Here is a 15,383-nt window from a genome sequence, read left to right on the forward strand (position 1 = left end):
ATTACAAAAATAAATTTTAGTTCTCCGAGGACAAGCAGGCTGCTTGTTCTCACTGATGGGTGACGTCCTCGGCAGCCCCTCCAATCGGAATCTTCCTAGCAAAGTCCTTTGCTAGCTCTCGCGCGCCCGCGCGCACCGCGCATGCGCGGCCGTCTTCCCGCCCGAAACCGGCTCGAAGCCGGCCAGTCTTCTTTCGTCCGCACTCGGTACGGCTGTGTTTTTTGCCGTGTTGAGCCCCGGAGAGTCGACCTCGCGCGTCCGTTATCTAATCGACGTGTTTTTTCTTCGGAAAAGTTCTTTTCGTTCGGAAAGTGCTCCGGAAACCCCCTTGGGTTTCGTTTGCCCCTTCCCGTATTTCCAGTTTTTGCCCCGGTAAGTTTTCTTTCGTTGTCGGGGTAGGCCTCTTTTCGGCCTCGGTCGAGATTTTTCTCCCTTAAAGTTTTGGTGCTCCAAATTCGTCATTTCGGATTTTGACTTCGCCGGCGTGATTTTTCCGCCCATGACATCGAAGCCTTCCAGCGGCTTCAAGAAGTGCACCCAGTGCGCCCGGGTAATCTCGCTCACTGATAGGCACTCTTCGTGTCTTCAGTGTCTGGGAGCCGAGCACCGTCCCCAGAACTGTAGTCTGTGTTCCCTCTTACAAAGGCGGACTCAAGTAGCGAGATTGGCCCAGTGGAACGTTTTGTTCTCGGGCTCTTCGTCGGCATCGGCACCGGGGTCATCGTGTGCATCGACGTCATCAGCGTCCAGACCTTCTTCCTTGGCTGCCAGTGCATCGAGTGCATCGAGGCATCGGCCCTCTGCATCGGCGCCGAGACATCGGATAGCTGCATCGACGTCGGTGGTACCGGGACCTCGTCTCCTGATGTCGTCGGACGGTGGTGCATCGAGTGGAGTGCAGGTGAGGGCTGTCCATTCCCCTGCTGGTGGCGGTGAGCCCTCGGGTGGGTCTCCTCCTACCCTGAGGGCTCCTGCGGTACAGCCCCCCCGAGACCGACCTCCTTCGGCCTCGGCCCCGAGGAAGCGACGGCTGGATTCTACGTCCTCCTCGTCGGTGCCGGGGAGCTCCGGTGACATGCTTCGGAAGAAGTCGAAGAAGCATTGACACCGGTCCCCTCCCCGCGTCGGCACCGAGAGCTCTGGGTCGCCGAGAGAGTCGGCACCCAGCAGGCATCGGCACCGAGAGGACCGCTCACCCTCTGTTCAGGAGGTGTCGATGCGCTCCACTCTGGACAGCCCGGAACAGCCTCCACGCCCGGAACAGGTTCTGACGTCGACGCCTGCATCGACCTCCATGCCTTTCTCTGCAGCCGCTCTGAACGAGAGCCTCCGGGCCGTTCTCCCAGAGATTCTGGGAGAGCTGTTGCGCCCTACCCCTCCGGTACCGGCGGTGCTTGCGCCTCCGGTACCGTCGAGCGTGGCGCCGGCTGGCCCATCGCCCGGGGTGAGGTCCCCGACGTCGGTACCGCGTGCGGTGCCGACTGCGGCCACCTCCCAGGAGGGCTCCCCGACTACGTCGGCGGAGGGAGCTTCGCCGATGCGGGCGAGGGAGTCTACCTCTCGACGCCCCCATCGTGGACGTGGCTCCACTGAGTCGAGCCGGGCGAGGTTGCAGACACAGGTTCGTGAACTTGTGTCTGACACCGAAGGTGAGGCCTCGTGGGAAGAAGAGGAAGACCCCAGATATTTCTCTGACGAGGAGTCTGAGGGTCTTCCTTCTGATCCCACTCCCTCCCCTGAAAGACAGCTTTCTCCTCCTGAGAGTCTGTCTTTCGCTTCCTTTGTCCGGGAGATGTCTACGGCCATCCCCTTCCCGGTGGTTGTGGAGGACGAGCCCAGGGCTGAAATGTTTGAGCTCCTGGACTATCCTTCTCCACCTAAGGAAGCGTCCACTGTTCCCCTGCACCATGTCCTCAAAAAGACATTGCTGGCGAACTGGACCAAGCCTTTAACTAATCCCCACATCCCCAAGAAGATCGAGTCCCAGTACCGGATCCATGGGGACCCAGAGCTGATGCGCACTCAGTTGCCTCACGACTCTGGAGTTGTGGATCTGGCCCTAAAGAAGGCTAAGAGTTCTAGGGAGCATGCTTCGGCGCCCCCGGGCAAAGACTCTAGAACCTTAGACTCCTTTGGGAGGAAGGCCTACCATTCCTCTATGCTCGTGGCCAAAATTCAGTCTTACCAGCTCTACACGAGCATACACATGCGGAATAATGTGCGACAGTTGGCGGGCTTGGTTGATGCTCTTCCCCCTGAGCAAGCCAAGCCTTTTCAGGAGGTGGTCAGGCAGCTGAAGGCGTGCAGAAAATTCCTGGCCAGAGGAGTTTATGACACTTTTGATGTTGCGTCCAGGGCCGCTGCTCAAGGTGTGGTGATGCGCAGGCTCTCATGGCTGCGTGCCGCCGACCTGGAGAATAGAATCCAGCAGCGGATTGCGGACTCACCTTGCCGTGCGGACAACATTATTGGAGAAAAAGTCGAGCAGGTGGTAGAGTCTCTCCACCAGCGGGACACCGCATTCGACAAGTTCTCCCGCCGGCAGCCTTCAGCTTCTACCTCTACAGGTAGACGATTTTTCGGGGGAAGGAAGACTGTTCCCTATACTTCTGGTAAGCGTAGGTACAATCCTCCTTCCCGACAGCCTGCGGCCCAGGCTAAGCCCCAGCGCGCTCGCTTTCGTCAGCAGCGTGCGCCTCAGCAAGGCCCCGCGGCTCCCCAGCAAAAGCAAGGGGCGAGCTTTTGACTGGCTCCAGCAGAGCATAGCCGACATCCAAGTGTCAGTGTCGGGCGACCTGCCAGTCGGAGGGAGGTTGAAAGCTTTTCACCAAAGGTGGCCTCTCATAACCTCCGATCAGTGGGTTCTGCAAATAGTCCGGCAAGGATACACCCTCAATTTGGCCTCCAAACCTCCAAATTGTCCACCGGGAGCTCAGTCTTACAGCTTCCAGCACAAGCAGGTACTTGCAGAGGAACTCTCCGCCCTTCTCAGCGCCAATGCGGTCGAGCCCATGCCATCCGGGCAAGAAGGGCTGGGATTCTATTCCAGGTACTTCCTTGTGGAAAAGAAAACAGGGGGGATGCGTCCCATCCTAGACCTAAGGGCCCTGAACAAATATCTCGTAAAAGAAAAGTTCAGGATGCTTTCCCTGGGCACCCTTCTCCTCATGATTCAGCAAAACGATTGGCTATGCTCTCTGGACTTGAAGGATGCCTACACACACATCCCGATACTGCCAGCTCACAGACAGTATCTGCGATTTCAGTTGGGCACACGCCACTTCCAGTACTGTGTGCTACCCTTTGGGCTCGCCTCTGCGCCCAGGGTGTTCACAAAGTGCCTAGCTGTAGTAGCAGCGGCACTTCGCAGGCTGGGGGTGCATGTGTTCCCATATCTCGACGATTGGCTGGTGAAGAACACATCCGAGGCAGGAGCCCTGCAGTCCATGCAGATGACTATTCGCCTCCTGGAGCTACTGGGGTTTGTGATAAATTATCCAAAGTCCCATCTTCTCCCAGTGCAGAAGCTCGAATTCATAGGAGCTCTGCTGGATTCTCGGACGGCTCGCGCCTATCTCCCAGAGGCGAGGGCCAACAACTTGTTGTCCCTCATCTCGCGGGTGCGAGCGTCCCGGCAGATCACAGCTCGGCAGATGTTGAGATTGCTGGGCCACATGGCCTCCACAGTCCATGTGACTCCCATGGCCCGTCTTCACATGAGATCTGCTCAATGGACCCTAGCCTCCCAGTGGTTTCAGGCTGCTGGGGGTCTAGAAGACGTGATCCACCTGTCCACGAGTTTTCTCGAATCCCTGTATTGGTGGACAATCTGGTCCAATTTGACTCTGGGACGTCCTTTCCAAATTCCTCAGCCACAAAAAGTGCTGACAACGGATGCGTCTCTCCTGGGATGGGGAGCTCATGTCGATGGGCTTCACACCCAAGGACGCTGGTCCCTCCAGGAACGCGGTCTACAGATCAATCTCCTGGAGTTGCGAGCGATCTGGAACGCTCTGAAGGCTTTCAGAGATCGGCTGTCCCATCAAATTATCCAAATTCAGACAGACAACCAGGTTGCCATGTACTATGTCAACAAGCAGGGGGGCACCGGATCTCGCCCCCTGTGTCAGGAAGCCGTCAGCATGTGGCTCTGGGCTCGCCGTCTCGGCATGGTGCTCCAAGCCACATATCTGGCAGGCGTAAACAACAGTCTGGCCGACAGATTGAGCAGGATTATGCAACCTCACGAGTGGTCGCTCAACTCCCGAGTGGTGCGCCAGATCTTCCAAGCGTGGGGCACCCCCTTGGTGGATCTCTTCGCATCTCGAGTGAACCACAAAGTCCCTCAGTTCTGTTCCAGGCTTCAGGCCCCCGGCAGACTGGCATCGGATGCCTTCCTCCTGGATTGGGGGGAAGGCCTGCTGTATGCTTATCCTCCCATTCCTCTGGTGGGGAAGACTTTGTTGAAACTCAAACAAGACCGAGGCACCATGATTCTGATTGCTCCTTTTTGGCCGCGTCAGATCTGGTTCCCTCTTCTTCTGGAGTTATCCTCCGAAGAACCGTGGAGATTGGAGTGTTTTCCGACCCTCATCACGCAGAACGAAGGGGCTCTTCTGCATCCCAGCCTCCGGTCCCTGGCTCTCACGGCCTGGATGTTGAGAGCGTAGACTTTGCCTCTTTGGGTCTGTCAGAGGGTGTCTCCCGCGTCTTGCTTGCTTCCAGGAAAGATTCCACCAAGAGGAGTTACTTCTTTCTGTGGAGGAGGTTTGCCGTCTGGTGTGACAGCAAGGCCCTAGCTCCTCGCTCTTGTCCTACACAGACCCTGCTTGAATACCTTCTGCACTTGTCTGAGTCTGGTCTCAAGACCAACTCTGTAAGAGTTCACCTTAGCGCAATCAGTGCATACCATTACCATGTGGAAGGTAAGCCGATCTCGGGACAGCCTTTAGTTGTTCGCTTCATGAGAGGTTTGCTTTTGTCAAAGCCCCCTGTCAAGCCTCCTACAGTGTCATGGGATCTCAATGTCGTTCTCACCCAGCTGATGAAACCTCCTTTTGAGCCACTGAATTCCTGCCATCTGAAGTACTTGACCTGGAAGGTCATTTTCTTGGTGGCAGTTACTTCAGCTCGTAGGGTCAGTGAGCTTCAGGCCCTGGTAGCCCAGGCCCCTTACACTAAATTTCATCATAACAGAGTAGTCCTCCGCACTCACCCTAAGTTCTTGCCAAAGGTCGTGTCGGAGTTCCATCTGAACCAGTCAATTGTCTTGCCAACATTCTTTCCCCGTCCTCATTCCTGCCCTGCTGAACGTCAGCTGCACACATTGGACTGCAAGAGAGCATTGGCCTTCTACCTGGAGCGGACACAGCCCCACAGACAGTCCGCCCAATTGTTTGTTTCTTTTGATCCCAATAGGAGGGGAGTGGCTGTAGGGAAACGCACCATATCCAATTGGCTAGCAGATTGCATTTCCTTCACTTACGCCCAGGCGGGGCTGGCTCTTGAGGGTCATGTCACGGCTCATAATGTTAGAGCCATGGCTGCGTCGGTAGCCCACTTGAAGTCAGCCTCCATTGAAGAAATTTGCAAAGCTGCGACGTGGTCATCTGTCCACACATTCACATCTCATTACTGCCTGCAGCAGGATACCCGACGCGACAGTCGGTTCGGGCAGTCAGTTCTTCAGAACCTGTTTGGGCTTTAGGATCCAACTCCACCCCCCGAGGGCCCTGTTTGTTCTGTTCCAGGCTGCACTCTCAGTTAGTTGGTAAATTTTTTAGGTCAATCTCAGTTATGTCCTCGCCGTTGCGAGGTCCAATTGACCATGGTTGTTGTTTTGAGTGAGCCTGGGGGCTAGGGATACCCCATCAGTGAGAACAAGCAGCCTGCTTGTCCTCGGAGAAAGCGAATGCTACATACCTGTAGAAGGTATTCTCCGAGGACAGCAGGCTGATTGTTCTCACAAACCCGCCCGCCTCCCCTTTGGAGTTGTGTCTTCCCTTGAAGTGTATTGTCTTGCTACATACTGGACTGGCCGGCTCGAGCCGGTTTCGGGCGGGAAGACGGCCGCGCATGCGCGGTGCGCGCGGGCGCGCGAGAGCTAGCAAAGGACTTTGCTAGGAAGATTCCGATTGGAGGGGCTGCCGAGGACGTCACCCATCAGTGAGAACAATCAGCCTGCTGTCCTCGGAGAATACCTTCTACAGGTATGTAGCATTCGCTTTAACACCAAGCTCTGCACTGTTGTGTGAAAAATCATAAGATGTCACCATATCTTTCAATTTACGCAAAACTTGAAGTTGAAACAAGATGTAGAAATAATGTGATCTACATATTTTTGCATTGTCAGATTATTATTAAAAAAAACTCCAAGATTATAAATAAATGGTTTTACAATAACTTTTTTTCCCTGATATTCAACTGTTATCAACAAAAATGAATGAAGAGTTCTACCCACATACATTATGTCTGTCTTTGCAACATTTAGTGACATGTTATGTTGTCCCATCCAATCTACAATTTTATCCAAGATCATCTTCAAATGTAATATGAAATCATGACCATGTTTCTTAATTGGAAAAAAATGTGTCTTCTCTTCCCCTCCAACTCTATGGTCTAGCAATTCCGTGTCCCCTCTCCTTTCTCTTCCACGCCTATGGTGCATCAACTCCAACAACTCCATGTCCCTTCTCTCAACCCCCCCCCCCCCCCTCAAAAAATAAATAAGTGCAGCTTCAGTGTTCAGCTTGGAGGGAACAGCAGCCGCAGGAACCCAGCCTGGTGGCAGGAGACATTTATTTATTTATTTATATTTATTTATTTGTTACATTTGTATCCCACATTTTCCCATCTATTTGCAGGCTCAATGTGGCTTACATAGTATCGTAAAGGTGTTCGCCAATTCCGGTATAAACAGTTACACTGATGTAGTAGAATGAGGTTCATGTGGAACAGACATATTAGGGAATCATATAGAGGAAGAGTTACGTTATGTCCATTACGTGCTTTGGTTTCGTAGTGTTGCAGGGTTCAGGCATTTAAGTTGGGTCGGTAGGGTATGCCTTTTTGAACAGGTAAGGTTTTAGTGATTTCCGGAAATTTAGGTGGTTATACGTTGTTTTCACGGCTTTTGGTAATGCGTTCCATAGTTGTGTGCTTATGTAGGAAAAGCTGGATGCATGAGTTGATTTGTATTTGAGTCCTTTGCAGCTTGGGTAGTGGAGGTTTAGATATGTTCGTGTTGATCCGGTTGTATTTCTGATTGGTAGGTCAATGAAGTCTGTCATGTATCCCGGGGCCTCGCTGTAGATAATTTTATGAACCGGGGTGCAGATTTTGAAAGCAAATCGTTCTTTGATTGGGAGCCAATGCAATTTTTCTCGGAGGGGTTTGGCGCTTTCAAATCGTGTTTTTCCCAAATATAAGCCTGGCTGCCGTGTTTTGAGCGGTCTGAAGTTTCTTTATGAGTTGTTCTTTGCATCCCGCTGCACAAGTCCCAATGCTGTGCTTTTTCCCAGGTTGTGTAGGTGACAAACTGCACACTGGAAGTGAAAGCCTGCTAAGTGCTGTTTACTCTCTACAAAACTGGGAAGAAGCATGGCATTGGGGCTTTTGTAGGCTTATCTCCTGTGGATCCAGCATTTCTCCACCTCTCTTCCCTCCATCTTCCACAGTCCAGCATCTATCTCTTTCCCACCCCCAATGGTCTGATCTCTTCCCCTCTCCCCAGCCCCCCCCCCCCCCCATAGTCTGGCATCTCTCTTTTCCCCCTCCCCCACAGGTCCAGCATCATTCTTGCTTCCTCCCCCTGCACCTCTCTCTCCATCACCCCCTCCCCATGGATCCAGTGTCCTGCCTACACATAACCAGGAAGTCTCATCAGAAGAGTAGGACATGGTAGAGGAAAAGCTTCAGGTCATCCCAGACAGTGTGTTATCACTTCCACTGCTGGCAAAAAAGGCAGGTTTGATAGACAGGGGGGGGGGGTGCTGAAGAAGGATGAGGGAGAGGTGCTGGATCCTCTGTAGGACAGAACATGCTGTAAATTTTACAAAAATAACCTACTGCTCTGTTTGTGTGCCAGCCCTGTGACACACCTCCCGCGTGCTTATGACACATTGGTTCAGAACTGCTGCCCTGAAGAAATGTGGAGCTATCAAAAGTGGTTGAGACAGAGAGGGGTACAAAAAAAGGGATTGTAAGGAACCATTAACTGACAGCTTGTTCTAGACTTCCAAATCCTTTCCTGTGGTGCTTGTAGCAAAGATACAGCATGGGGAAGGTCTGAACTGTAATATGGGGAGGAAGCAGGGGGAAGAAGGAGATAAAGTGCACAGACATGATGATTTTGACTTTCCCCTCTGTATGCTTAATTTGCTCTTATTTCTTTCTAGAGATGCCATTGAGTAGAAGCTGGTAAACAGAGGGAAATGCCAGGATAAAAATCCAATAACAAAATAACCTATCAATTTAAATTACTTTCTATTTCTAATAGAAGTGTAACTGAATTGGTGATTTAGTATTCTAATCTGTGAACAGATGTTTAATTTAGGTACTTTATAACCTACATTTACAAACCCATTTGAAATTATCAAAGAATTGTACAATCATAAATTACAGTAATGCAAGGCATCAATTGAAATGTAGCAAACATGCAAATTGAATAGGAAAAAAATAGTTGCACTTATAATAAATTAAATCAGCACTAAACCCAGACCTAGCCAGAACAAAATAATTCCACAGTACTCTTGTGGAATTTCTTCCCTCAAAATCAATAAACAGTTTTGCGAGGCCACTGCTTGAAGTCTCCGCAGCCATTTTAAAGAAACGGCGGCAGCAAGAACATCAGCGGTAGCAGGCAGGAAAGAATGGGGAACTTTCCTGCCTATAAGAGGCCACGAGACCACCAGGATGTAGTGAGTTGCATTCAGGGAGAGCACCCACTCAGGGCTGGAGGGAAGGGGGAGGTGGATGGATGGAGTCGTGCTTGGGGGGCATAGGTGGGAGGGAGTGAGGGGGCTGGAAAAACTTTTGGTAAGGGAGCGTACATGGAGAGTGGGGAAGAGAAAAGGGGAAATAGAGCACATGGGTTAGAAGGGGATGGAGAGGAGAGGGGGACATGCTGTTCATATATATTTGCTTTTCTGGAAATGTGCATCTTTTTAAATTTTTTATTTAGTAGAGTATGGAAGAAATGCATTTATGTTACTTTTATCATTATTTATAGAATCTGGCTTTCTTTGGGGGGGGGGGGGGGGGGTTAAGGTGACTGTGTAGCAGGGGTGAGGTATGTTGCAGTGTGGCAGGGACAGGGTGGGTCTGGGTGGGCCAGGGTTGGGAATGGAGGAGATTACTTGCAGTGGGACAGGTTAGATTTCTTTCCCTGTGCATCTCTCTAGCACCAGCTAAAAATGCTAGTGCACCTTAGTGAAGGATCCCCATACTTCTCTGCTTTGTCATCAAACGCTGTGTCTGCTTGTTCATTTAAATGCTGTTCATAAAAAAGGAAGTGTTCAGAATCTCCAAAATGGCACATCTGAACAATTTCACCTGAAGTTTTGTCTTTTATTATAGGGCCAAAGGCAAAAGAGACTTACAGCTAAAAAACTGCGTGAAGAAAGGGAGCAAGAGGAGAAACAAAGAATTGATCTAGAAGAAGCAAAGTACCAAGCAGAGAAACGAAGAGAAGCCATAGAAAATGCACAACTCAAGCAATACTACATGACTGATAGAGTCAAAAACTTTCATGTACTGCATCTCTTTAAGTGTATAATGCATTTACATTTACTTTCTGAACATGAAAGCTATTACCTGCATAAAGTGTCTTGTGTTATGTTTTATAGAGTGGACTTCTACTTACTCAAGTAATGAAGGAACGGGAAGCTCAGATTGAATTGAAAAAGAAGATGGAGCTGATTTACAAAAAGAAAGAGCAAAAGCCAGAAGAAGGTTTACTCAAGGAACGTCGGACAGAACACGAACGGTTTCTGGCAAGAAAGGCAGAATATGATGACCTGCTAGAACAGTATGTGAGAAAGGGTTCTTTCCAGTTAAGATCTCAGCCTTTTTATATATTTGCAAGTAAATAGCCTCAGACATTCAGCTACAGTTTTCACAGCTTTGTAACACAGTAAGAGGTTTTATGTACTGTAGCGTAAAGGGAAGATATTAGAATTTGGACAGTATTAGAAGAAGACAAAAGTGGAGCCACCTGCTTAATTCAGTAAGATCTCAAACAATACTTACAAATATCCAGTGGATCAATGCTTTAAGACAGCAACTAGGTATTCTATGAAACTTAAGATAAATGCTGCTTTGTGCAAAGAAAACCAAATTACTTTCAGATAATACTTCAGAAATCACAGTCATAGTGAAACATTTTGATCCTCAATTCTGCCCTAGTCTGCTTTCTTTCACCTCAAACTGTTGTAGCTGTTATAGCTTTTACATTTCTACTTTTGGCATATGCCTTAGGATAGAACAACACATGTATCTGAAAAAATTAGACAAACTAGAAGACAAAAAAGAAGGTGAAGAAATTCAAAGACTGACCAGATTGTATGAACAAGAGATGCAGCAAAAATATGAAAAAAATCTAGAAGAAAAAATGGAACAAATGAAGGCTTATCATGTAAGTAAAAAATCAGCAGAAGTCATGTACATCATGTAACTAACTGGATGTATCCAGTTACAGAACTGGAGGAGTGGCCTAGTGGTTAGGGTGGTGGACTTTGGTCCTGGGGAGCTGAGGAACTGAGTTCGTTTCCCACTTCAGGCACAGGCAACTCCTTGTGACTCTGGGCAAGTCACTTAACCCTCCATTGCCCCATGTAAGCCGCATTGAGCCTGCCATGAGTGGGAAAGCGCGGGGTACAAATGTAACAAACAAAAAACAAACAAACAAACTAGAGTTTGCCCTTTGCCTTATACCTGAGATGTTTTTCTGTTTGAAAAACAGAAACGGAGTTTTCACTTGTAGAGCAAGATAAAAGCATAAAACTCCTAGGAATATGTAAATATACTGCCTAGGATATGGTGAAAAAATGAGACTCCTATAGAGTCGCTCTTTCACAGTTATGTAGTTGGGTAGGATCAAGGCCTCAGATTTATTACAGTAGGTTTGGTGAGATTCTGCAGCACATTTACATAAATTCATATATTCTTATCCTGCTAGAGTAGTCCAGATGTGTGGGTTTATGCCACCCAGTCTGCAGATGGAAGCGGTCTTTCCAGTGACATCATCACTGCTAAAAGGAATGATGCAGACATGTACTTGTCAGTACTATAAAAGGGCAGTTCTATAAACCAGGTGCTTATAAATGTGCGGAATAATGGCATAAATGTGTGTAAATGTCAATAATCTTCCTAAGCGCAGGTATTTGCAAGGGGGCATAGGCAGAGGATGAGCATAGGCGGGACATAGGCATGCCTCCCACATATGTTGGTAACTTACAGAGTACTGGAATACTGTCTTTGCTGCATTTGCTGCATGATGTATTGTAAGCCACATTGAGCCTGCAAAGAGGTGGGAAAATGTGGGATACAAATGCAATACATAAATAAATAAATAAATACATTTAGGTTCCTATACTTACACCACTGGCATAAGTGCTGATGCCTACGTGTTGAGTGCCCTATACTGGATAACACTTCTGTTTTATAATGGAACCTAAGGGGGCAGTTCTGAAACTGGATACATCCAGTTAGGTTCCCCAGTAACATGTGATGGGAGCATATGCTATAATGACCTGTGGGCACACAGATGTCATTATAGAATACTAGCGCAATCCTGTATCGTGCCTAACATCTACATGGCCATAGTTGTACCAGTTAAAGACCAGGCATAACTACAGCCAAGTAAACGTGTGTAACTGAGAGCCTCACCCATGTGTACGCCCCCCTTGGAGTTACGCATGTAGCACTTACATGCACCCATACAGAATAGTGCTTAGGATGCTTACCCATGTAAGTGCTAACTTTCTGTGCATTTATACGTGTCTAATTATAACATAACATAACATTTGATTTTTATGTTCTGCAACACCTTACAGTTTAATGTGGATCCCAATATAAGAAACTGGACAAGCCAGGATGTACAATCAAATATTTAAAAAAAACACAATGAGGGGCATTTTCGAAAGGGACGTCCAAGTTGCAATTTGGGCGTCCTTGCAAAACGGCAAAATCTAGGGGCAGGGAAACCCGTATTTTCGAAACAAGATGGACGTCCATCTTTCGTTTCGAAAATACTGTCAGGGACGTCCAAATCCTTAAATTTCGCCATCCCTAGACATGGATGTTTCTGATTTTCAGCGATTTTCGAAACCAAAGATGTCCATGTCAAAAACAACCAAATGCAAGCCATTTGGTTGTGGGAAGAGCCAGCATTTGTAGTGCACTGGTCCCCCTGACATGCCAGGACAGCAACCGGGCACCCTAGGGGGCACTGCAGTGGACTTAATAAATTGCTGTCAGGTACATAGCTCCCTTACCTTGTGTGCTGAGCCCCCCCAAAACCCACTACCCACAACTGTGCACCACTACCATAGCCCTTACAGGTGAAGGGGGCACTTATATGTGGGTACAGTGGGTTTGTGGTGGGTTTTGGAGGGCTCTCTGTTTCCTCCACAAACGTAACAGGTGGGGGAGGGGATGGGTACAGTGGGTTTGTGGTGGGTTTTGGAGGGCTCTCTGTTTCTTCCACAAACGTAACAGGTGAGGGGGGGGATGGGGCTGGGTCTGCCTGTCTGAAGTGCACTGCACCCACTAAAACTGCTTCAGGGACCTCCATACTGCTGTCATGGACCTGAGTATGACATCTGAGGCTGGCACGACATATATATATATATATATATATATATATATATTTTTTTTTTTTTTTTTACAATTTATTTATTTCAATTATTTAACAAGAGTACACTTGTCATGAAATACAGCCAATAAATCATCAATATTGAAATTCACTTTACAACCAACTTAATACCAAGAAAAAAAAAGGAAAAAAATAATGGTGGAACTTCCACCCTAAAAGGAAATATTTTCTCTTAAAACAGTTATAATATAATATAATATTAAGTTTAAACATTTTTGCTTTCTCAGACCACTATAACTTGGTTGGGGGGCGATAATGAATAGAGAAGATTGTATATCATATAACATTCCAAACTTAGCTACGTAATTTAACCTCCAAATAATTATTTAAGATGTTATTTCAATTGTTTCATATCTAGAAAAGATTTAAGCTGATCTGCTGAATAAAAAACATATTTAGTCGTATCAAATTTAACTATACACTTACATGGGTAAGCTAAGAAAAAGGACCCTCCCACTTCTATAGTCCTTTTCTTCATAGTTAGGAAAGCTTTCCATTTCTGTTGTGTTTGTTTTGTTACATCTGGGAATATTCACATTTTTCCCCTCCAAAGAGAGTATTAGCATTCTTAAAGTAAAGTCTCATAACAGAGTTAAGATCCTGTCCAAACACAAATGATACAATCAATGTAGTCCTTTCTGTAAAATCATCTAATGATTGTTCCAGTAATTCAGATAAATTGTTCAAATCAAGATTTACTTTTGCTGCGTCTCCAGTTTTTCCATCCTCTTTCCTTGGGTTAGTTATATAATACTAGTAAAAAAGGCCCGTTTCTGACACAAATGAAACGGGCGCTAGCAAGGGTTTCCTCGGAGTGTGTATGTTTGGGAGAGTGTATGTGAGAGTGACTGTTTGAGAGTCAGAGTGAAAGTGTGAGTGTGTGTGTGTGAGAGAGAGAGTGAGTCTGGGTGTGAGTGTGTTTGTGAGAGAGTGTGTGTGTGAGAATGAGAGTGTGTGCAAGTGTGTATGTGAGACACAGTGTGAGAGAGAGTGTGTGTGTGTGGGCGAGAGAGAGAGTGTGTGTGAGACACAGATTCTCTGTGAGAGTGAGTGTATGAGACCAAGCGAGTGTGTGAGTGACTGTGTGGCACATAGAGAGTGAATGTGATACAGTGTGAGACAGAGTGTGTGAGAGTGAGAGTCAGAAAGACATTGTATATGAGAGAGAGAGTGTGAGCCCTGCCCTCCCAATCCATGCCCATCTGTCCCCTGCCCCCTCCATTCATCCTTTTCCAGCAATTCCCCTCTCTCCCTGAGCCCTGCCCTCCCAATCCATGCCCATCCATGCTCCTCTGTCACCTGCCCCCTCCATTCATCCCTATCCAGCAATTCCCCTCTCTCCCTGAGCCCTGCCCTGCAATCCATATCCATCCATGCCCATCTGTCCCCTCCATTCATCCCTATCCAGCAATTCCCCTCTCCCTGAGCCCTGCCCTCCCAATCCATGCCCATCCATGCTCCTCTGTCACCTGCCCCCTCCATTCATCCCTATCCAGCAATTCCCCTCTCTCCCTGAGCCCTGACCTGCAATCCATATCCATCCATGCCCATCTGTCCCCTCCATTCATCCCTATCCAGCAATTCCCCTCTCTTCCTGAGCCCTGCCCTCCCAATCAATGCCCATCCATGCTCCTCTGTCCCCTGCCGCCTCCATTCATCCTTTTCCAGCAAGTCCCCTCTCTCCCTTCCATGACCCCCCCTCGCATCCATGCTCCTCTCTCTCCCATGTCCCAGCCTGGCCCGCCCTCTTCTCCCCCCCCCCGTTCGCATCCATGCCCCCCCCCTTCGCATCCATGCTGTCGTTTCTCCCCTGCCCTCCCGATCCCATTGTTCAACTTTACTGCCCACCCTCTTCTCTCCCCCCAACATCCCTTTTTTTTTTTCTTCTTTTTAAATTTACCTCCGTGGCGGTTCCGGCAGCGCAGCGTCAGGGAAGGAGGCGGCGCGCCCGACATCTAGCCTTCCCTTCGCTGTGTTCCGCCTTCTTCTGACGTCATCCTTGACGTCAGAAGAAGGCGGAACACAGCGAAGGGAAGGCTAGAGACGTCGGGAGCGCCGCCTCCTTCCCTGACGCTGCGCTGCCGGAATTGTTTGGGTTTTTTTCCGCCCTCGACGTCTTGACGTTTGACGCGAGGGCGGGGCAGAGACGGCTGGGTGGCTTCACACCATGAATCTACGAACCCTACAGCCAGGGAGTGTTTGAGTGGCTTCAGAACGTTGTCTTCAGAACGTTCACGGTGCGTTTTATTATATTAGATAATTTGTTTATAGGAGGCATAGCTTCATGAGGTATTTTTAAAGTTTCATTTAAATATCTCTTAAATAATTGTAATGGGGAATTCCCAGGAAGTTTGGGGAAATTCAAAAGACTCAAATTCAAGCGACGGTTAAAATTCTCTAGTTGCTCGATTTTTCGACGTAGATCAGTATTATCTTTTACCATTGTAATTTTAAAGTCTTGTAATTCAACATCTTTTTGCATTTTTACAACTTTTGCTGCTAGAGATGA

The 15,383-nt window shown here is 48.3% G+C and overlaps 1 protein-coding gene across 1 annotated transcript in view; it reads left to right on the forward strand.

The window, feature by feature from the left end:
* CCDC173 (coiled-coil domain containing 173) overlaps positions 1–15,383 on the forward strand; it is an 82,993-nt gene that overhangs the window by 29,297 nt on the left and 38,313 nt on the right. Inside the window, exons 3-5 of the mRNA XM_030209703.1 lie at positions 9,577–9,750; positions 9,846–10,027; positions 10,477–10,633. Of these exons, the coding sequence (XP_030065563.1) occupies positions 9,577–9,750; positions 9,846–10,027; positions 10,477–10,633 (513 nt within the window). The remainder of the gene's footprint in view (positions 1–9,576; positions 9,751–9,845; positions 10,028–10,476; positions 10,634–15,383) is intronic.

This window comes from Microcaecilia unicolor, chromosome 7, assembly GCF_901765095.1.
Source record: "Microcaecilia unicolor chromosome 7, aMicUni1.1, whole genome shotgun sequence".
Lineage (NCBI taxonomy): Eukaryota > Metazoa > Chordata > Amphibia > Gymnophiona > Siphonopidae > Microcaecilia > Microcaecilia unicolor.